This window comes from Copadichromis virginalis, linkage group LG14 (assembly GCF_057382275.1).
Source record: "Copadichromis virginalis isolate Kocher_CV1m ecotype Utaka linkage group LG14, C_Virginalis_male_GT1.1, whole genome shotgun sequence".
Classification (NCBI taxonomy): Eukaryota; Metazoa; Chordata; class Actinopteri; order Cichliformes; family Cichlidae; genus Copadichromis; species Copadichromis virginalis.
This window is the reverse complement of record NC_140631.1, coordinates 35,220,359-35,244,567: the sequence shown is the minus strand read 5'-3', so window position 1 is coordinate 35,244,567 and position 24,209 is coordinate 35,220,359. Positions and strand designations below refer to the sequence as shown.

At 41.3% G+C, this 24,209-nt stretch overlaps 1 protein-coding gene across 1 annotated transcript in view; it reads right to left on the bottom strand.

Moving 5' to 3' along the window:
- Positions 1-22,951, bottom strand: part of LOC146694447 (LHFPL tetraspan subfamily member 6 protein) — a 50,694-nt gene extending 27,743 nt beyond the window's left edge. The window contains exons 1-2 of the mRNA XM_085430631.1: positions 22,659-22,951; positions 21,274-21,785 (exon numbers count right to left, since the gene is read on the bottom strand). Of these exons, the coding sequence (XP_085286757.1) occupies positions 21,274-21,658 (385 nt within the window). The 5' untranslated portion in view covers positions 21,659-21,785; positions 22,659-22,951. The remainder of the gene's footprint in view (positions 1-21,273; positions 21,786-22,658) is intronic.
- Positions 22,952-24,209: the final 1,258 nt, after the last annotated feature.

The following is a 24,209-nucleotide window of genomic DNA, read 5'->3' as shown; positions in this document are numbered from 1 at the left end:
ACATTACTGAAGCAGTGTGGGATCATGTTGACAAAGAATAGAAGAAAAGGCAACAACATCCAAAGAAGAGCTCCAAGAACCCCAGAGAATTATTTCTAAAGACTACTTAAAGAAATTACAAGAACGATTGCCTTTCAGGTTGGGTTGAAGAATACAACAACAACAACTTTATTTATATAGCACATTTAAGACCGAAGGTGCACCAAAGTGCTTCATAAAAAGGTTATAACATAACAGATATATGACCATAACAGAGTACAAATAAGCTAACAAATGAGAAATACTGGTTAAACAAAAATACAGATTAAATAAGAAATAGTAGAGTAGAGTAGAGTATTCATAAATATTACGTGGTACATCAATAGAAGATAAATAGGGGTGGCCATACCAAGATTTGTACAAACTACCTTATACCTTATGTACTGTATACACTGCATACACTTTTTATGCATTTTTCCACATTTCAATAAATGGCTACACCTATTCTCCTTATATAAAAAAATGAGGACTGGATCGAGACTTTTGCACGGCACTATATGCATCTTTTCATTCATTTCATACCAATTAAGTATCGGGGCAGCTTAGTAAAGTGAGATCATAAATCAGGTCTTACTTAAAGGCAAAACAAATAAGGGACTGCAGCTGCCTCTCTCGTGTCTGACCAGTTTTTGTGGGTAATTTATGAAAAGTGCTGACAAAAACTGCCGCATATTTTTCCAGTTGAAGATGGAAATCTGATTGAAAGATTAACGACAGCCAAATGAGTGGTATTTTCATCCAGTCAAGGGCAGGAAGACTATATAATGTAACATGAGTGAAGGAGAGATCTGTCAGTCAAGTATTGTGCAGCTTGGTTGAAATTCTTGCCAGGCCACAACGAGCAAAGTGAAACTTGCGGCTTGGCAGTGCGACCAGACCATTTATTCCAAAGGACAGAAATTACAAGGTGCGGTGCAAAAGTATTTTGGTCAGTACATATTGAACTGCTCGACTAAAACTCTTTTTGCACTTCACCCTGGCAACACAACACATACACTTGTCCGTCAGCTCCTTAGCTTAGAAGTTTGGGAGGAGCACCAACATCAGACATCCCCGGTTAACATTTTCCACCGGTTGTGTTTTGTCTGAAAAACAACCAACAGTGTAAGAATGAAACCATCTTGTGGAAGGAAGTGTGAACCCACCTCTGGAGAGAAATCTTCAAACCAATTTACCCAACCCTGGTGGCCAGATGGGAAGGCGGAATATGCGTTATGATATGAAGACGAAACATTTGGACTCTGCGATTACACGTCATGCATTAAATGGTGTTACACCTCACATCTAAGGAAATATAACTGTTGGTTAAGTTGTTTTAGTGATGACAAAAAACAAAAACTAATAAAAACGATCAAAGGCAGGATGGAATTTGACGTTCCAATTAGTAATCTGTTCACATGAGAGCCTCTCATGGAGCTCTACAGATCGCAGGAGCCTACAGTAGATTAAATGCATTATGTAGCAACTCATATCTGTGTCAAGACGCAAGGAGTGATAGAGAATCAGCACCAGCCCTGACATCTGTGACTGATTACAACTTGTAATGTTCCAGTGATAAATGTGTGAACAAGAGGCGGTGATGAATATAACACTGTTCCCCAAGGAAGAGGGACCTTTCATTACATGTCTTATTACTGTCTCTTCCTACTGATGGCTTAATTGATCCTTATGGGCCAACAAACAACCCCCTCCTCCATCCATCCACAGAATATGATACTCATTGCAAGGAGAAAAAAAAACCCCCAACCACAGTAGCTTTTAACCCAACAAGCCCCTTTGTTCATCATTCAATTACAGCGCTTTAAGGCAGTGAGCCTCGTGTAATATTGAGTAGTTGCTAGACCATAAAGGTGAATGCAGCATTTTATCGCATACTTTAATTTATATTGGCCATAACTTATTTTTCTCCAGAACAGAAACCATGGAAATAGTGCCACTGGTCTGATTGGCATGTCCTACTGCCAGAGCTTCCTCTGCTGTGGTGCGTGCTAAACTGAGCGCCTTCATGGATGAATTCAGAGGAGAAATGCAAAGCATGGAAGAATAGCGCTCCTTTCTGCCCACAGAGGTTGACCATGGCCATATGCTGCAGCTTATTATTCTGCTGTCTTCCATTGTATTTATAGCAAGGGGAACTTGATTTAGATCTGCTCCATGTGGTGATTTGCTGTAGGGATGGGTGCCACATCTTCCGCTCTTCTATATAATCTCCCCTTTCTCTGCTTACTGGCCTTTATTTAAAGATAGTAAGTGAGATAGCAGTGCATCGTTTTTCTCGCTCCGTCTTTCTTTGACACCAGCTGCTGCTGTGCACTTTATGATGCTGGTTGGGAGAAAATGGGAAGGGGGGGGATAAAAAAGAATCCCTCCCACTTTCTCTGGTGGTATGCAAAGATTCCACAGGCGGCCTCCAGAGCCCCTATCCTTCCACAACCCTCCCCCAGCCTCGGCTTCCATCAACCTTCAGTGGCCTCTGAAAGAGCGGGGTAAAGAGTGGAGGTAACAGAGCTGGGGTCTAAGGCAAAGAAGAGGAACAAGCGTATTAAAAAACAGCTTCACAGTTGACATCAACGGCTGCATCATATATAGATGTGCAGCAGGGTTTCCAAGGATTTGTTCCCACAAAGGTAACAAGTGTGGGTGGCAATTTCTTTCATATAAATACACTCTTTGGAAATGTAGGGCAGGATAGCCAAGCTGCCAAAACACGATTTTGTGATCTAATGAAGTCTTCATATAGGCGCTGTCGATAAAAAAAAATAGACTAGTGAAATAAAATTCTGTCCGTTTCTGACCATTTTTGCAGGACAGGCACGAGCCCATTTCAACTGTAATTACATTTTAGAGGAGATCATAATACCTCCTAATGGGAGGGAAAGTCATTACAATGGACAACTGGTAATGTGATCGTCTACCCATGACTGACACTCAATTCAAATCTTTCTTTAAATGCCCTTATTTCATTACCCTCTAATGTATTCTTTACTCAGTGTGCCGGTGCAGAGAGAAGTGGGAGAGATGAGGGAAGGGACGGTTAAAGATGAGCTTCTATCTCAAATGCCTCATTTCATGGTTATTTTTCTGCTGAAAAAAGTTCAAACTGGGGAAATTCTAATCTGATAATCAGTATCTGGCTGGTGCTGAAACAGGCAGCTTGTCTCCTTTGCCTCACTGTTAAGCCATCACGTTTACTAAAGCTGTATTTGACTTCCACTTGAAAGGAACAAACAGTGAGCTCGGCCTGTAGCAGCTTTGTCAGGGGCAACATGTCATTCATTTTGCCACAATTGCAAGACTTTCTGAGTGTACTTGCCAGAGTAAACAACTTACCATAAGGCTGACCGTCTGTCTTCAGCAGAAGGCAAGAACTATAACATTGTGCTCTGCACAGTTGGAACAAAAAACAGCAGCTAGGCTGTGTTCAGTTCTATTTCTTTTAAGAAAAATCGGAAATTGTTCACGGTAAGCTGTTTGTAGTTAAGAGAAGGAACAAAATGTTTAAGAATTTAAGAAAATTAACCGTGCAAAATGACTGTGCAAAATGTTTCATCTGCTGTTTTCTAAAGATGTAGAGTCACATAGTGCTGCTATAACAGGCTGTAAAAGCCTCTGGCTACGATCCAATGGGTGCATTCTGTGACAGTACACACAATGCACCTATTGGACTGTAGTTTAGTGTGCATTGTGCGGAAGAAAACATAAACAAACAAGCACACAAATGACTTGCAAACAGTTCTTTGTCTTCCTAGAATCTTTGTGTAATGGAGAGCAAACACGGATGGGGAACATCTTTGGATGTTTCTGCACCATCTGCAAGTGTTTGCATAACTGGAAGACTGATTGTTTGCTCTAACCTGTCAATATGGTGATGCCAGGACTGAAATATACAGGAAGAAAATTTTAAAAATACATATATATATTCAACATTGTTTGAGCAAACATGTATGTGTGATGTGTGAGCAGCTTCCAAAACAAACAGAAGACAAACATGACAACAGGAAACTGCACAAAGAGCACAGCTAGTGAAATTTCCCATGCTATTCGCTCATCATCACCTCAGTGTGATGCAGTATCACACCGGCTTGTTTCCTCTGAAGAAGCTGGAGGGGATGGCCCTTTTCTGCGCAGGGAGAGAGGACAATCTTCACTTATTTTCAAAAGCTCACCGACACGTGGGAAGATACGGGCCACTGCTTCAGTGACCACCTGGAGACCAGATGAAGGCTCCGGGGTTTAGCATCCCTTGCATATGCAAGCGCAACAGGATAGGCATGAGATGGTCTCACGCCTGTAGCCTGTCTTGAAGACGAATGAAGCGGTGGTGCTGGGCCTTGGGGCCTCACTGTGGGTACCTCACTGTTGGGCTGGTAGATTAGGTCTGGATCGCACTTGACATGCCACGGGAGAAAACAATTGGATGGAGGGGAAAGAGAGGGGAGAGGTTTCTCTACTACAAAGTGGAGCAGCTACCGTGTGATTATGTCCTTGTTTATAAAGATATTATAAAAGGTATATTTAATCCTTGCAAGTCAAGTAACCGATCGTTTAATAAACAAGATCTGAAATACATTTATTAGATAAAACTGTTAGCTTTTAAATCGTATTTTCTCTGGTTAATATCAGTGTGAATGGAATATACTTAAGTAATGGCTGTTGAACAAAACAAAAAGCCTTACCTATGTTAAGCTTTCATTTGTGCTGTTTAGGCCATTAGAAATAATAATAATAATAGATTGCCTTTCTAAGTGTTTTATATTATCATTGGAGAGACCACATTAGCAGCCACTCAAGTGACAGCAGCCTATTTTCCCCTGCTCATTTCGCCACCCCCACCTACTACTCCTTCCCTGGAGATATATAGCCAGCCATATACATGCCAATGAATCACACTCCTGCTCTGCACACACAAGTTGCCCTTGGTTAGGTGTTACTTATCAAGCTCAAGGTCTAACACTGGGGTAATTATCACAAAGAGCTGAGCCATGGGAGCATGTTAGACGATGATATGTTTAGCTAAGGTGTAAGGAGGGGGGGGGCTCTTTAATTGCCAGGCACAGACTGTAAGATCAATCATTTGTTGGATTTTTAAGACAAGAGACAAAAGAGGAAGGTCAATGGCTGAATGTGACAGAGAGATAATGCTTCACGTGAAGAATGCGGAGCGAGATGTCTGCAAAGCCACTGAAAGAAACAATGTAGAACAAATGAGAGTAAACAGTGAGGCAACAAATGCTCCATAATTACCTCAAGTATCAAATAGTGGTGTGCCTGTTGTTCATGAGAGGATGAAGATCTCTTTTCAGAGATCAATAAGTCCTACAGAAGCCTGGGCCTCTGGTGGAGTCTCCACCCTCCTCTCTTCCCACAATTCCCACTAGCTCCGTGTTTAACTGCCCACAGGGCTAGTTTAGGGGAGGAGGGCGAACTCGAAACAACAATGCTTAGAGCTAGGACACTAGTGAGCTTCCAGCTGGCAGATCCAAGCTTTGATCATGATTACAGATTACTGTGGTTCAGGGCAGGTGTCTTCCTGAGTAAGCGACACCCTGCTGAGGGCCCATCAATAAGCAGTGGGAAGAAAGACTGTTTGAATGGTATGCCTCAACAACTACAAAACCTTTCAACCACTGATACTGCTGTACAAGCTGGCTACTTTAAAATGTTTTGTTGCCTTCTAAGAAAGAGGATGCTTGTGAAAACCCAGGGTACCTTATGGGTAGATTTCAAAAAGGAAACTCTTTTTTTCTATGAAGGAAATCACAAACTTTTGCCCAAAGGAGTCTATAAAAACCACACCCAAGTTACTCTGTCCCATTTATGTATCTGTTTGTCAAAGCACACAGATTTTTACTTTGCGGTCCACGGCAGTTGCTGTTTGAAGCTTGTATTTTAGCATACGCGTTTTTCTTTAAGCTGAATGTGCATACCACCTCCAAGCACCAGTTGTTAGAAACCAGCCAACGACTGCACAACAAAAAGTGCTCAGCTCATCTCGAGCGTTTCACTTTCAATGTCTTGGAGAAGCTGAGGATCGACCTGTAACCATATATTTGCCAACTGTCTATAGTGTAAGCTTTCCTTTGTGCTGAAAGTGTGCAGAAATGTCAAGAAGTGAGAGACAAACACCAGCACATGAAAGCCTCAAACCCATGGGAATGCAATCTTTTAAAGCAAAAAGCTCCTTGATTTCTTTAGAAACCTTGTAATGTCACATTGTTTGTTTCTACACTTATCCCTCTTATTAAAATATATATTTTAAACCCTGCATTCACTGTAAAAACCTATTAATGATTCAGTCAGTTAGTTATTGAGTACACAGTGAAACCCTTTATGTTGTTTTTAAGTTAATTAATTAAGCAAAATGTCAAGTAACAGTTTTCATATTAGCAAACATGATGCCAGAGTAAACAGCAGGATTTTCACTACCGGTAGAAGACCTGGGTGCGGCACCTTAGCATTTTTTTTCATGGCACCAAAGCTAAATGAACAGAAAAAAATATGTTAAGACATGTTTTGCTGTTTATCAATTTATCAAGTCAAATGCTTCTGTGCTTTCATTTGCTGTACCAAAGTATTACCATATGAAGGAGTTAGGCATGCTATCCACAGACACACAGCAACAATGGTGAACTAAGGATTAAACAATACTCAAATCAAATCAAATCAAATCACTTTTTATTGTCACATCACATGTGCAGGCACACTGGCACAGCACATGCGAGTGAAATTCTTGTGTGCGAGCCCCACAAGCAACAGAGATGTGCAAACACAACAACACAAACGAGCAAAATACAAGAATGGTCAACCTGAAACTAATAAATATATGTACAATATATAATAGTGTATGCATTTCTGGATGTGTATACTAAATATTTTCCTACGTGTGTGTGTGTGTGTGTGTGTGTGTGTGTGTGTGTGTGTGTGTGTGTGTGTGTGTGTGTGTGTATACACATTTTTACAAATTAAATAGTAAAAAAATAAAATATAATAATAATAATAATAATAATAAAATATATAAATTATACAGAGTTGAATATGTGCAAAACAAGTGGCATTTATATACAGTGTGGAGTGCATAATGTTGAAGTTCCAGTAGTGAAGCTGAGGTGTCTATGACGTGTTCAGCAGTCTGATGGCCTGATGGAAAAAGCTGTCTCTCAGTCTGCTGGTACGGGACCGGATGCTGCAGAACCTCCTTCCTGATGGAAGCAGTCTGAACAGTTTATGGCTGGGGTGACTGGAGTCCTTGATGATCCTCCCCGCTTTCCTCAGGCACCGCTTCCTGTAGATGTCTTGGAGGGAGGGAAGCTCACCTCCAATTATCCGTTCAGAGCACCGCACTACTCGCTGGAGAGCTTTGCAGTTGTAGGCGGTGCTGTTGCCATACCAGGTGGTGATGCATCCAGTGAGGATGCTCTCAATGGCACAGTGATAGAAGGTCCTGAGGATGCGGGGGCTCATGCCGAATCTTTTCAGTCTCCTGAGAAAGAAGAGGCGCTGCTGGGCCTTCTTCACTGTTTTGTTTGTGTGTACTGACCACGTAAGATCCTCAGCCAGGTGTACGCCAAGGAACCGGAAGCTGCTCACTCTCTCCACAGCAGCGCCGTTGATGGTGATGGGGGTGTGTACTTCTCTGCACCTCCGGAAGTCCACTATCAACTCCTTTGTCTTTGCGACGTTGAGGGTGAGATGGTTGTCTTGACACCAGTGGGTCAGGGCGCTGACCTCCTCCCTGTAAGCCGTCTCATCACCGTTGGTGATAAGACCCACCACTGTAGTGTCGTCCGCAAACTTCACAATGATGTTGGAGCTGTTAGTTAGTTAGCTCATGACTAACATGTTTGATTTTTCTGATGATTTCAGGAGAGGTCATTACAGTATCATAATTCTGGTGTTTATATTACTGATATTCAAATTTATTTAGGATATTCAGATATATATTTTTCAAATTTCCTTTTGAAAGTCTGAATATTATGAAAGCTCATTGCTTTTAAAGGTACTTGTATTTTGTATTGTACCACTGACATAAAATGACCATAAAGTTATAACATTGTCGTTGTATTATTTTATTAATATTATGTAATCTAAACAAAAGTATTTACTATATCAGGCATCTTTTTTTTTACTATATTAACTGAACCACATCCAACAATTCTATCAACATCAAAATACACACAAGTAAAAGTCCACTGCATAATTTACAACATCTTCAACAAAGCAGTATGTGAGCCACCCGATTTTAATCAAGAGGTGCAGCTCTTGGTGCGCAATCTAATCCAAAAGTCACTCTAACCATACAGGAAGCACCTGCCAAGATACATAATAAAAATCCTACTCAAATCCTCGAGGACATTTCCAGCGCAGATGAGCTGCAAGTGAGTCCACATGCTTTTCAGCTGTTTCTCTACTTTCACTGCCAGGCAAAGTGATGTCTAGCTCATTTCTAAGTACACTGCCCAAGAAAGTGGAGGCTAAATGATTGCAGAGCACCAGACACATCGGAGGCTAGAGAAGAAGATGCAGAGATAATAACGGACATTTACCGCCTAAAACCCAGCAGGGTATTGCAGGGTCTCTGTGCACTGCACAGCTGTCTCTGCTTTTATTGCTATTTTGTGCACGCAGCCTTTGTCAGTTTACCAGCTATCTTACCGAATAACCTTGATGTTAGTGCTGTATGTGGCTGATGTTCAGTGTAAATACTGAATGACCAATGTCAAACTCACCTTTCTCTGTAATAGCCATCAGTGCCGCCTCACTTTGGAGAGGTTATGCAGTTATAGAGGCAGAAAAAAACAATTTAAGGCAACATATCTTTCATGAACAAGCTGACTGAGAAAGAAAGATGTCAGTATAGCTTGAAAGCAAACATCAGATATCAAGCTGGCAATCAAAACGGTACAACCTACGCTTTGTCCAACTACTCTCTGACTGACAGTCTGCACAGTGTTATCAGCAGGCCGGAGCACCTCTGACTTCTCAGCTCCTATTATCTCTCTTTTGCACATGACGAGCCATTCAGCTTCCATCATGAGTATGACTGAGTGCTCTGTTTGTGGAAAAAAAACCCACCCACACTCTGGCCAGCCACTTACTCTGTGGTTATCTTCCAGTGTCAGATGGGGAGGCACATCATGGTCAGACTAAAACATGTTGAGCAGAACAGCTTTGGAACATTTTAATATTTGATCGAGCAGCTCTCAAAGAAAGTCAGTCAGAATTGTCTTTAATCTTTGTAGTTTTACCCTGGAATAATCACATCCAATGCATGCTTTGTAAACGAGCCAAATTCAATTTAAGATGCTCGACTAAGAAAGCCATATCTTTAGCTTTCTCGCATTTATGTGGTCTGGCTAAAAGACAGGAGGCAGGAAGAGGAGCTGCCCTGAGGGGAATGCCAACAAAGGACTGGCATTAAGTAGCACTATCAGGACAGTCACGATAGTGACATGTTCTATAATATTCAAGTCTTAGCTGGCGGTGCACGAGATAAGTAGATTTGAGTGATATCTCTGGCAGTGGAGCAATACGGTTCAGCTCCCAAGGGCTTGGCTCCAAATATATAATCACTCCATAATTACAAATCCTCCATTCTGCTTCACCTTAACAGGTGACACCCTTGTTTTTAGCGCTTTGTTAAAAGCTTTCTGGTTTCCTTCCAATTTGCCCATGTATTGGTGACTAAATGGTAGAGACTGACTACAGGGTGTGGAGTCTGTAATGAGGTTTACGTATACACTACTACACAACAGCCTGGAGTTGCCCTGAAATGATGAGACCATCTGAGGGCCTGACATTCTCCCTCCTTTGGCTGCACCAAGTTATAAACAGAATCAGCGGCAAAGGCGAATCCTGGTGCAAACCAAACCCCACTGAAAATGAGTCATACATATATAATCTCATTTATGAGAACCAAGCTCTCATTGTTTTTGTGCAGGGACCAAATGGCCCATTACAACTGAGAGAGCATACTTCTCCCATACTGGCTTCTCCTATCTTCTCATAGGGGATCATCTGATTGTTGAGGTTTTCTCTGTACTATTCCAGTACGGAGGCAACTATTATTGTGATTTGGCACCGAACTTCCCTAAAATCCAAAAAAATCATGTTCCTGTAAACTGGCTGGTTGCACAAACTCCCACGCACCCTTGAATATCCTCGATCGATGAACTCTAGCTGAGTGTGAAACAGTTGAGATGAAAATTAGCATGTGTGAGGACAAAAGGGTGGAGTGCCCACTCCAGGTAGGGAATGAGTTGTTGCCTCAAGTGGAGGAGTTCAAGTATCTTTGAGTCTTGCTTACGAGTCAGGGAAAAAAAAGGAGCGGGTAATTGACTGACAGCTTCGTGCAGCATCTGCAGTGTTGCAGAATGCTGTACCCCTCTGTTGTAATACGAAAAGATCTGAATGTAGAAGCAAAGCTGTTGCGTTACCCATCGATCTACATTCCTACCCCTATCTTTGTCCATGAGCTCTGTGCAGTGACCAAACTAAACAAGTTCACCGATACAAGTGAGTTTCCTTCACAGAGTTTTTGGGCTCTCCCTTAGAGATAGCATGAAGAGCTTAGTGATTTAGGAGGGGCTCAGAGCTGCAACTCCTCCACATCAAAAGGAGGCAGTTATGGTTGTTCGGCAATCTTATTAGGATGCTTCTCGGATGCCTCTTGGTTAAGGTGTTTTGGGCACGTTTAACTGGAAGGCGGCCCTAGGGCAGACTGAATGATTATGCCCCTTGGCTTGGGAATTTATATGTATAACATTTGCAAAATAATGTGAAGTAGTTGGATAGAATAGCCCAGACACTTACAGAAAAAAAGATGATACAATTATGTCCTTAGAAATGATTTGAAATGATTACTTCATCTTGTGAGGCTTTATTTAAAATGACAGTCACACACAAAGCAGAAAAATGATGGTGGTCAGTGTTTCCATTATCTTGTAGCTATTCACTGAAGATTGGTGTTTTCATTATGGTGGCTAGTCTATAAAGCCTGAGAATAACACATAGTTAATCATTTCGACTGATCCACACCATCTCCTGCTAGAGACATCAACTCGTGTGCTTGTTCAAGCATTAGCTGGACTATGTGGGCTCAGTCCCAGTGTGGTTCTAAATCAAACCCATGAAAACTCTCTCATGTTGTGACGTAACTTGAGCCAGGTCGCCATTGCCGTGGACCTTGGTGTAGATGGGCTGTTGGGCCTGGGATCAAAACACAGGGGAGTCAGAATGGGTGAGATCCAGAATTAGAGCAGACAGCAAAGTCAAAGAGTACCTTTGTTCCCAAACTCCCTTTGAAAAGGAGCAGAACTCTCAGCTTTCAGTTTTTTTAATCCAAGTATTTTGTGACATTTTGCTTTTTGTTCAACATAAAAGAACAAACAAAAAGAATGCACACGGGTGAAAGAAGAAGAACGTGAAAACAAAACAAAAAAAATGATGTGAGTAACGGTAATACAGTGCATGAACATAGCAGCAGAGGAGGTGGAGCCCACATGCAGGACACACTGTCTTGCTAATGTTCTCAACTCTTATAACAGGTGAGGAAAGTGATAAGGTATCATGACTAATATCAGTATTCCCCACCAACCTCAAGGCTGTTTGTACACTGCACCTGACCCAACTTGTCACAACAAGTCCTTGATTTAGCTTCCAATATGAGTTTATCTTTTATAAGAACCTTTCCTTTGTGACACTTTGTGTAAAAGCTGCCAAACCCCAGACGGCTCTTCTGCAGAGCTGTTTTCCACAACAATCCTATATATGGTCACCTCCTGCTGATCTTCATAAACATATACAAATATGGGTAGAGGAGTATTCTGTCCCCTTTATAGCCTCTTCAAACTCTCTCAGAGATGGAAGCTTACTTTGTGCATTCCAGAGACACTGTGTTATGCTTTCAGAGGCTTATTTTGAACAGAGTGGCTCAAAATACAACCAGCCACTATGTCGTATGGTAAACTGAATGGGCGTCCCAGCTTGGGGTCTCTTATTTCAGTCTGCTTTCACAGCCTTTGTCTGCTCGCGGTTAGAATAACTGCCTGAATTCAAGCTTTTTCATGCTGGGCTTTGTTTATGCCTTGCTGTTGTTGCAGTTTCTTTCTCTCTTCTAGGTTCACCTGAAGGCCAGTCAACAAGGTGCCATTTAGCTGTTGAGGCTTGACAACAATCTGCCCAAAGAGGGTAAAAATAGACTTTGAGCGCTGAACGGACTGTAAGCTGGATGGTGGTGGTGTAACTTAACCTGTTTATCTAGCAGACCCCCAACCACTACAAGACTCCGGGGATTTAGACAAATGTTGACCCTCTCTTTCCTCTTTCCCCCCTCTTCTCTTCCTATCTCTGTCTTTCCTCTGGTTCTGCACCCCCTGCTGCTGTGGAAACCAGATCAAGTAATGGGAAAATCCCACCCAACTGCTGCTGACCAGCTGGAATGAGAGTCTGGGAAGTAAAGGAAAACTACTTCCACCAAAACACTCAAACCTCAGCAGTCAACACAAGTACAGCCACAGGCCACAAATTGAAGATTATTCTTCAGCTTGTGTCAGCCTTTTAAAAACTGAGGCATGCACACTTTTTCCCTGAGACATAATTTCATGCGGCACAATTACATGGTTGTCATTTTATGATAATGATGGGAGTGACATTTTGCTTATTACTACACCAAGGTGCTTTGGTGATTTTTTCCTGCTTCCAAAAAAAAAAAAAAAAAAAAGAAAGAAAGAAAAGGAAAAGCCTACACAGCACATTTGACTTATATCGAACACTAAACACACAAACACTCTGTGCAGAGTGTGTATTGGAAAAATCCCTGGATAAATGTGAATTTTAACACAGATAGTATAAAAAAACTGTGAAATTAGTGCAATTTTAACACTTTCTCTTGTGCAGCACAAGTAACTAATAAAAGCCCTTGAACTTAAAATTGTACTGGGGACGGTTAGTGGGCAGAATATATTTACCCCAAATTCCCACCATTCCTTAAGGCAGACAGCAGAGGCAGGCCTAGGACTCAGCAGACAGGACATTACTAAACTCAGTCACATGCAGAGTTATCTACAGACACCCACCAGAAAATAAAAGCATACAAAAAGCAACCTTTCATGCTAAAAAATGTAAAAAAAAAAGAGTCCAATTCACACATGCAACTACAGTCACCATGTCATTAGGTGACATGGTGCACAGGTGACCTCTGTCCTTCTCTGATCTGATCTTCAGCTGCCTTATATGTCATCTTCACCTGTCTTCACATGTGTTTGAGTGACCCACTGAAGTACAGGGTCTGTCCCAGAGCTGTACACTGACCCTGATCTAATTCACCCAGAGACAGTGCTTACACTCTTCCACAAACTGACGGCTCCGGCTTGCCATGCAGCGCTTAATGCTATTTCTGGCCTTTCAGTGATAAAAAAAATGGGAAACGCTTGGGTTCCCTAAGTCAAATTAAATGAGACATCTACAAGTCAAAGGAGGGAATTACTCACTCTGAAATGAATCTTCGCATTGGCTCTTTGAATACGCAAATTTGAAATTTAATGCAGATCCAGTTTGATGGAAAACACACAATTTAGTCATATTTCTTAAGCAAAAATACACTTCTCAGTATTCCTAGCTGCCTTTTTAGTTGTAGAATCATCTCAATACATTGAGCATATATTCTATTTTCTCACCGGCCTGCTATTTGACCTACGCAGCAGCACAAAAGAAGCACTGACCTCACATTCCTCTCACTTGGAAGAACAGGGTATAATTAACTGTAGTGTTAAAGGCATGGTGCCTCTGAGACTGTAAAACAGGGTATGAATACAGAGCAAACTATTTTATCCCATAGGGCTGAGAGCCAATCCATACAATCTATACTTATTCATTTATTCAGCCAACTCATGGCCTCGGTCTCCCTCGGAAGCGTCTAACGGGTCAAATGTGGGCTTTTCGTCCTCTTCCTCTCCAATTAGACATAGCATGTGGTGATCCAGGTATGTGTTGATGTTTTTCTCTTTGCATTGTCTGCTATTTGTGTTTCTGTTTAAAAGAGTTTACTTTTGTGCCTCCCACTTCAGTATTGCTCACTGTGAGCAAAGACCTGGACGCTGACATCATGCATGCCCTCCACAATGTGTCATCAGTGATACAGAGGAGTGGAGCCTCTACCATCTGTGAAGCATCTGTTTAAGCACTGATTCACCCATTCATGCATACAGTATTCACTGTTTTAGTTGTCAGTGGCAAGGATCTGAGATGTGTTAACAATTACTTTTCTGTGTACTTTGCCCTTTCTCTGAAAACAGAGGAGAAGGTCCCAGAAAATAAACTTTTGATGGTCTAGGACAACAAGTAACAAATATTACACAGTCTGTGTAAACAGGAAATAAAGACGCAAAGTTTCACAACTCGAGGAAGGCAGTGTTGGTAGGTCAATCCACCACTTTGGCCCAGGATGAATAATGGATGGTAACATCATCAAGTGTCATTATTAAGATAAAGCTCTAATTTGTTCAATACCAGAAAACCACATACTGTAACTAATGGCATTTCCATCAGCTCTGGCTGTTAACACACTAAACTACTATGATGAACACTGCACTCTGATTAAGTTAAGTGTTGATTAATAAATTACTCAGTCTATAAAATGCCAGAAAAAGGTTAGGAAATATTGATGTTGATGTGGGCAAGGGTCAAATGAAATGTTTTGTGTAGGCAACAGTGAGGAACAACTACAGCTGTGAGTGGCTGGATAATCTCTGACGTTTCACTTGCTAAATTCCTAAATTAACAATGGATAATTGCTTGACTACCAAAATTGTTGTTGATTTTTTTCTGTAACTCAGCTAATCATTTAATCAACTTATAGTTTAATTGCTAGGAAATTCATTTCCCCAAATCACCAATTCCCTTCCACTCTCAAGCTGCTAGTTGTCTGTTATTACAGCTGCTTCAAAGTCAGACACGAATGCAGACACAGTTATGTTCCCCGCGACAAAAAACAATCTGATATGAAGCACGCCTGCAACTACAGCAGAGAAAACAATGACTTAACAGAGGAATAGACTGAAATAACCCTTCTGTCTGTGCTTTAGTTCCCCAGACTTCCTGTTTGACAAAACCAAATCCCTGTTGATGCTGAGCTTTCCGCTCTTTTCTATCTTTTTTTGTTTTTGCCTCACTCTTTTCTCTTCTAACATTTGTTCACTCTTTCTGTCTTTCTGGCTTGGACCAGGTCCACTATTCGGGTCACTGGTTACTGGCCCAATCCATTTTTTTCATGCTTGTAGCCAACAGCAATGTACAGTGCCGCTGTGAGGAGTAGGAGGAGGCACTCGTGAGAAAGGGATGGAGAAAAAGAGGGGATGGACACAGATGGGTGGACACAAAGTAGATATAGGGGAAAGGTGAAACAGGCGTGATATAGAGAGTTAAAGACTGAGAGCACTGGAAATAATACTGAAGTACCCCCAAATTGAATGGCAGAAAACAAGTTCAGAGAGTGGAGGGTGAATGAAAAAGACAGACCTGAACCCTCCAGACAATAGACTGCCTGTAGTTCACATGCTACATTTCACTGCTCTTTGACTCCAAACACTCTTACGCTGGTATTAGTGGAGCTTTGAGGCAACAGTGCACTGTGAAAATAGCTGCCGGGCTAAATGAGTGTATTACAGTGTAAGAGTGGTCTTTACTTTAGGTGATCAATCAACCCAGAGGTAGAGACTTCCACTTTATAACCATTAGAGGCCTGAAACATAAGCAGTGAAGAGCAAGACACAGTTCTAAACATCATTACACTAGACTCTTGTCCACAGTGAAAAGTCCTGGCTCCCTCCTCTTAAACATATGCTTTCTCATTAATTTTTTCCAGTGCTTACATGACAGATGAGACACTGCAGTCCATCATCATCAAATCAGACTGGCAGGCCTATGAGGAGGGAGGAATACAGATAGGCTTTGGAAGTAAAAAGGATAACAGTGCATGTCAGGAAATATTTAAATATTGCCCAACCCCCTCCCCTGGAAATGTCTTGTGATCTGACACCATTTACACATGACTGTCAAGAGACACTGTTCCAGACAGAATATTTCCCGGGAAATGCGAGCCCCTCGTGCTAAGCCTCCCTCATATGGATGCGATTTCATTTTGTTGAACCTCTCGAAAATGAGTGCTGGTGGCGAGAGGGGAGTGGAAGCACGCATTCTGGGACTGGGTGGGATCCAGCTGGCAAGAACTCACAAAGCAGCCACAAGGACAAAGCTCCTGGCTGTGCTGGTATGGCTCCAAAACAGGACAATACAAGGCTGTGCCAAATAGCCCTTGGCAAAATTATGAAAGCCATGAAGGCTGCCCATCTGTAATTTATTTACATGTCTTTAAATTTATCACTCATGTCCATGCCCTCCATATACCCTTTGAGCTACACAGGCAGTGCAGACAGAGATGGTAGTAAATGTCATCCAGCCTCGCCAACACACGAGCGGGATACCGTATTAACATGTTATATGTGACAGGTGGGTCACTTCTGTGGAAATGACAGAGCTACTCAAGAAAGTGAGTGAGACAGATCGAGTTGAGTGCATTTGATGTGCTGCTTCATATTCTTCACTGACCGACATTCCACAGCAGTGCGGCCAAAAAGAGTCGCTGGCACAGAGGTTCAAACAGAGCCAATCAACCAGAAAACGAAATGGAGAAGCTATCCTGAAAAGCAACATGGCCAATTATTTGATATCACAGATCAACTGCAGCTTCAGTGGAGGCTGGTGTGGGAAGTATTCAACCAGGACGGTCAACACGTCTGTGCAAACTGCAGAGGCAAGAGTCAACGTGTCGCATGGTTTCCCTCATAAGCACGTCCTTCTGCTAAAACAAACCGGACTAATAAGGTTTCACCAACTTTTGCTATATTCTGTTTGTACTTTCAGTCTATTTGAAGCTTTAGTCTTTTCTTCAGTTCTGCTTTGAAGAAATAAAAAAAAACCCATAAAGAATAAAAATAAAGCTTTGCAAACACTCAAAGGATAAAACATGTCATATAAAATTGCAAGTTTATCATCTCAGTCTGGAAGACCTCACAGGGCAGCGAGGGAACAGTGATGCATTTGAAAAGCCACATTTTTCTGATCTAATTTCATCAAAGAGCTGTCAGAAGCCCGGGCTAACATTTAATGTAATAGACATTAAATGTCTCTAATCAATAATAAATGCTTTTAGCCCATCCCACAGTGATAGCATTGGATTTTCTCCCTCAAACTGTGAAGAGTTCTTCATGGAACAATGACAGATAAAAAAATGAGACTTTATAGATTCCCTGCTGACCACAACTTTCCCTTATAGTAGTGAAAACGCTGCGCTGAGCTATTTCTTGTTTTATATCCCAGGAGACTGTACACCTCAAAGGTCTGCACCCCCTCTGAAACTGTAGCAGTACAAATGAAGTCCCCTATTTCCACCAAACACACTGCCCTGAGAAAGTCCCTGAAAAAGGACAAGCAGAACCTGTCATGCATTATATTGTTTGTCTTGTTGTTTCACCTTCAATTTTAGGACATAGCAGCTCCCCACACTCTCAATAAAATATAGCTTATACCCACTGGCCTTGAGTTGCTATATCTGCTGACATTTTTATCAGCAGTTATAATGACTTCAATCCAGCTGACATTTTCTGCAGGTCGAGGCAATATATCGAGAGATCGCAGGTTATGTTTTGGAACAATGCTTTACCACTGTCACTTTAGCACTTTTTGTTTTTTTATCAACAACTTTTTTATTTGATTGAGTGCCTTAAAATGAAGATATGGCATAGTTTTCTGTCATATAAATGCAGTTCCAGTTATTAACTTGAACTGCAACAAACTGCTATGCTTTGGTCTTAACAATATGTCGGAACTAATACCTTTAAAATAATTACACTTCTTCAAAATCCCCTTTACTGAGCAACAAAGAAATGATAGGAAAGATCATTTTGTATTTTCTTCTTTTACAAGCAACAACAATACTAATCAAGCCTTTGTTATTTCTGAACAAATGTATAACGCCAAGTATTTTCATCAGGTGTGATTAAAAATAGGTTGCTTTCCTCTACTTTGGCATCTCAGCATTGTTTTCCTGCCTATTTTGTAAAATGGTTTTTAGGCTTTTAAGCTATGGTGCAGTTTGGCATCTGGGTATGTCACAAGGTTATTAATCCCTTAAGGCCAGTCACACACACTGCTTGACTTAGTCTGTCTCAGACAAGGTTTTGAGATCTGGACAAAATCCTGATATCGGACCCAATTCAGAGCACATGGCGGAGACTGAAACCTCCAACTTCAATCTGGGCTGAGAGGCAGCCCGAGGCAGGGATTATGTGCTTTCAGACATCAGTAGATTTTAAACATATTTGAAGTTTTTCAGCGCACAGTCTGCATTGCCTTTGAATGGCACATAGAGTAAGCAAGGCAACATATAAATACAGAGTGACTTTGTTAAAAAAAAAAACAAGTCAATGTTGCAGCCACAAGCTCCAGGCTATTATCAATTATATCCAATATTTACTGATGCTTGGGCAGAGCAGTTATCCAGTCATAGGACTTGTGATTGTTAGTCATTAAGAATTGATACAATACAAAATATCCAAACAAAATTAAATTAAAAACATAAAAACACAACTTATTGTTAGTTTATTTTAGTATGGGGGAAACAGAAAACATTTAAAAGGTACAGAAGATGTTTAAATCATAGCTTTAAAATAGCTTTCTTCCTGCTGTGTCTAGCTCCACTTGAAGCATGCAAAAAAGACAAGGCAAGGCTCTGCGGGGGGGGAACAAAATCCCCAACAACAAAATCCGAGTCAAGAATCTTAATGTTTGAATCTGTCGTCTGGGCCACAGTCGGTTTAAGTCCCCAACGCTGTATAAGACAAGACGCTACAGTGAACGCAGTGGTTTGGTGCAAGTACAGGATTTATGAACCAGAGCAGTCTCCTGCTCTCATACTTTGACTCCAGCTCTGTTTCCTAGAGGAAATCTGGGCCTCAGCCATTAGCAATTAACAAGCTCTGGAACAACCTTGCCTGTAGTGAGCTGGGAATAAAACGCTGTTATAAGAGGTAAACAACAACACTAGAAACAATAACAGCCATTGTCAAAAGTCTTTCTCTCCAACTAATGAGATAAAGAACTGATTTCTTTCAACTCTAATCCGTTTCATCAGAATGAGATGAATTACAGGAAGATGTAAAGTGGATGGGCTACTCGTGCCTTCTCAGAGGTCCTGGCCTCTCTGGCAAGATGCTCTTCATTAATCAGAATGGCACCGGTATCAGAGAGCGGACCATTAGGCTCACTTCACTTTCGCTGCTTCACAAACTGTCCTTGCTCTGGCTAATCACTGATATTTGATCACACTTTTCAGCACCTTCTGCAGCTGTTCTGCTGCAGATCTTTATTTCTCAGCCAGGTTCTCAGTTAATGAGAAGTGAATGCTCGGTGTTTCAGTCATCAGGTATTTTCCGTCCTCTCTCTCTCCCTCTCAACTTCCCCTCCCTGCCTGGATATTTCAACACTTTGTTAGCGATAAAAGACAATACATGGTGCAGCCCACTGAGTTTCCCCAGTTGTGTCACTTCCAATTAGCCCTTCTGAGACATCTCTGCCCTTTGGCTCACCAGTATTCGAGTTAAAAAAGATCTGATCTTCGTTGTATTGCGTGCTGCCTTGCTTCACTCTCCCACTGTCTAAATTCATGCATGTCTGGATTTGTGAGTCTATGAAAGAGAGAAATCGCAAGAAAGACAGACGGGGAATTTTTAATCCTATAACCAGAAATAGCAGCTTGCTGTAAGGCTCCACGTATGGGGCTGCTGTGAACTTAAAAGGAGCTTTCCTTGTATAAAGGTACACATTTCTGAATAAAGCAGCAAGCCTTCACCTTAATCATCTTCCATATTATACATCATTAATACCGATGTTCTTAAGTAGCTAAGCTTTTTAGAACTGGGACATGGCATGTTGTGGTGGCCCTCTGTAGATTTATCCCTCAGGAAAAAACCTGGCAGCTCTGTCAAATCTGCCCGCAACCTGCTTCTATGTCACATCACTTTTTGAAGCCAAAGTGAAGTGGTGGGGATTGTAAACAGCAGAGTGGTGAGCCACAGTATGTGAGCAAACGTTTTTGAGCTAATGAGAGGACTGGAACGCCGCAGCTTCTTAAACTAGGGCAGAGAAACTCGCAGCTTCAGTGGAAGACTTCCCTCAGACCTCACGTCCCGGGAGTACACATGTGCAAAACCAACAGCACAAACAAACAAAACTGGTGCTGTGCGAAACAGTGTCCACTTAGCGGAATCAAACAAACAGCCAACAACAGGACGTTTTCAGGGCCAACGTTGCAGTGAGGACGGGACTCTGTCTTTACAAAAAACAGTGCCGGAGGTTTCATTTAAACTTTAGGGGCACAGAAGAGAAAGTGTGGGTATAATTTCAAAAGTCAAACTACAAAAAGAAGACATAAAATTGATACCAAATGTTGACTTCACAGAAACAAGCACGGGAAAAACAACTGATCATAGTAAAATAAAGGAAAATATATTAAAATCCACATTTTCATTATATAATTGATTCAGCATATTCACACACCTCCTCTAATTGGACCAAAGCTGTACATGGCCAAAAGGCACTCAGAATTCATGTGATGATGTTAATATTTCAGTTTTTGCCACTTTTTGACACATTTTTACAAAAAATCAGTTCAATTCCAAACCGCAATGAGTAGATAGTGGGTAACTTTTACTATATTAAATGTAAGTAAGTATTAAGACCAAGATATCGGGGATGGTTTTTCGTTTCCTATGCAACGAGTATCGGAGGAAGTAACAGCTTAACTGGACTGAATGCAGGTTTGCTGGCCAAGAAAAGTATTGAGATTTCTATACTGCCTTGTTTCCTCGCTGATGCGCCTGCAAATGGGTTTGAGCCAAATCTGACGAGAAGTTAATTAAAGGCATTACATCCTTCATAATCTCTATAAACATCTACATCTCAGGAGTTTACAGAGGCTCTTTAAACCATCTTTCAACAGAAAGCAAACCGTAACAAATGAGTGATCTGTTCACTTTTCATAACTGCAGTCAGAGCTTCTGCGTTGCATGCCAGCAGTCACAGCCCAGTGAGCACATTGTAGAGTTGGGCTCAGAGTTGGCTGCAGGTACGAGCATGCACAAACGCACACAGACGAACACACACACGCATATAAATACTCACCACCAACAAACTGAATACCGCCAGCCACGCGACCGATTGTACGTGAGATGAGGTCAGAGATGCAGCAGCCCATGAGAGCTGTGAGCGCCACCAGCAGGAGGAGGCCACATCCCACGCCTGTCACCACAGTACAGATCCTCCATTCAAGACTCGGGATGCCGTGGAAGGAGGCGTACCTCCCACACTGCTCCAGCATCACCGTGGTCTGGCTCTCTTCATCCCTCACTGGGTAGGAGCAGCGACGGAAAGTGCCAAAGGACACTGGCTTGTCCATCTGTATTCCCAGCAGCCAATAGGGCATGAAGAAGCCAACACAGGAAGCAGCAGCGCACAGCAAGGACAGCAGGGCCCAGATAACACCCGTACATGTCAGACTAGACGCCATGGTAAACAGTCTGCAAATGGTTCACACTGAACTAACAGCAGTTATATGAGCAGTTGCTATGTTGTGGGAAGTCTTGCAGTGAGCATTTAACACTAGCAGCCTTCACCTCCTCAGTGACTCCGGGTTCCTGTCAAGAGGAAGAGAAACATCCAAACTGAGCACTGACCAGACAAATCATCTGTGTGAACAAGTTGCTGACTTTGACATGTGACCCTGAAAACAAGAAATGTGTTCCCCGATCTTTATAAATGGATCACTAACACAAGCAGAGGAAAAGAATCACAGACAGGAGAAAAATCAGGGGAATAAAGACCTTCAATTATGACATCATCAGGCAGTTATTCTCTAATCAGGTCTTTTGCATGATTGTTAATTAGTAAGAAGTGTTTTTAAAAGTCCTCAGCTAAACTGGGAACTTAGTAGAATAGACTAAAGTAGACTAAAATGACACATTTCTGAATTGTGATTTAAATAGATTTAAGATCTAAGAGGAAAAACAGTCACCGATCATATTCATTTAGTCAATAATTAATCCAAGTTTGATGAACTAAAGGCTGGCTTATTCTCCATCTCACTTATTACTCTTGGGCTTCTTTGTTTATTACATATAGGAATTCATTGAAGATATATATATATAATAAGAAAGTAAATATGAATGCTAATTAGTACATCCTATAATTGGAACAACTGGGATAACTCAGAATAACTCAAATTTAGTTTGATATTTAAAATAGAGCTAATCCCTATAATAAACTTTAAACTTAAGCTACAAACAGTATTATATCGTAACTGACTATGACCCATACTCACAAAATCAGTAGAATTTGGATGCTTAGTACAGGAAACATAGTTCAAGTGTCTTCATGAGCCGCCACTTCTAGAACATAGTGATTTTTTGCTAGGGGTGACCTTAAGGAACACATTATCGCAGTGCCTACACTATCGGAATGAAAAGAATGAAAACAGGGCAAACACAGGGGGAAAGCAGAGGAAAGCTTACATGTTGGGAGACCTCCGAAATTAGGTGCGCTCGGTGTGCACTGAGAGCTTGTTTCCATCTGCAGACTCCAGCTGTGTTGGATCTTAAAGCAAACTTTTCTTCAGACGAGGGAAAAATGCAGAAGAAATGCGTTCGGTCCTGGAATGTAAATCCAAAAAGTGACTGCAGAATTGGCTCATGAATCACTTCGTGCTCGTCAATATATGTAACTGAAAGGATGATCAATTATTTACTCCTGTGCGGGCGCACAAATGTGCGGTGCAGTCTGACTTAACTCCCGTTTCCACATTCCTCCTCCTCGGAGAGAGAGAGAGAGCGAGCGAGCGAGCGAGGGAGGGCTGGATGGGGGCGGGTCCATAAAACACTCTCAGGAGGCGACCATCAATCACACAAATCCCCACCCAGGGGCTGGACTCGCCGCTACTATCGCTCCTACAGGCTCCTGGTGCATTCACTGACCCTTTGAAAATGATGCACGTTCTCGTACTAAATCCTTCGGGATGCTCAAGATAACGAAAAGCTGTCAGTGACTTTCATGTTAAAATGTTTACCACATCTAGCTTTGCATTTGGTTAGGTAACCTCAAATTCAGGTAAATTAATTCAATATTGACTGACATTGTATGTCAGTATTTGCACTGGACATCCTTAAGGGAGAGTTTAAGGAGCATTGCACATGTATAACTGTTTGTGTGTGTATATATATGTATATATATATATATATATATATATATATATATATATATATATATATATATGTGTGTGTGTGTGTGTGTGTGTGTGTGTGTGTGTATTACACTCTTTTTCATAGAATTATGGTGTACATATTTTTTCGTAATGCAATTTGCACTACTGCCTATAGTGTCAGTCTCACTATTATTGTTTTTTTTTAATCTAGCTGAATTCGGATATTTGTGATGCATCTTTCATTTAAGACAAACCTGAGAGTTGGCTGCACCTTTCTAAAAACTCTACCTGGAAGTTTGTCTTTCTTTGAAAGTTTGTGTTAGATATTTCAAGCAAATCTTTTATTATTTTCCTTTGGTTTAAACTCCTTGGAGTTTTTACCCACTATCTTAATTGCATAAAACCAAGGAAGTGCCTAGTGCAGTTGAGCAAAAGTGGGTTATTCAACATTTTCAGATTAGTAACAATGTCTTGTGTTTGCTTTTTTCATTTATTCATTTCTGATTCGAGTTCATGCTTGAATTTTAAAGAGTGCAATATTGCCAGAAGCATTTAAATGCAGCTTTGCTCCCTGTGAATTGTGTGAAGGCAGCTAGATGGAGGAAGTTATTCAGCCTGTCGTTAACAGGCTATAATTCTTTACATTATTGTGTCATCCTTCATATGTGTTAACGTTAATGTGACACAGATATGACTGACGACACAAGAAACTGGAAATAATGAAGCCTCTTGGGCCTACTCTATTCTTTGTAAAAGTAAATATGACCATTTCATTCAGCGCTTGTCCCGCACTTGCAGTAATTTCGAGGACATAGCATTCAATTAACAAAAACAAGTTTATTTAAATAGTTTAGCTAAAGCCTCT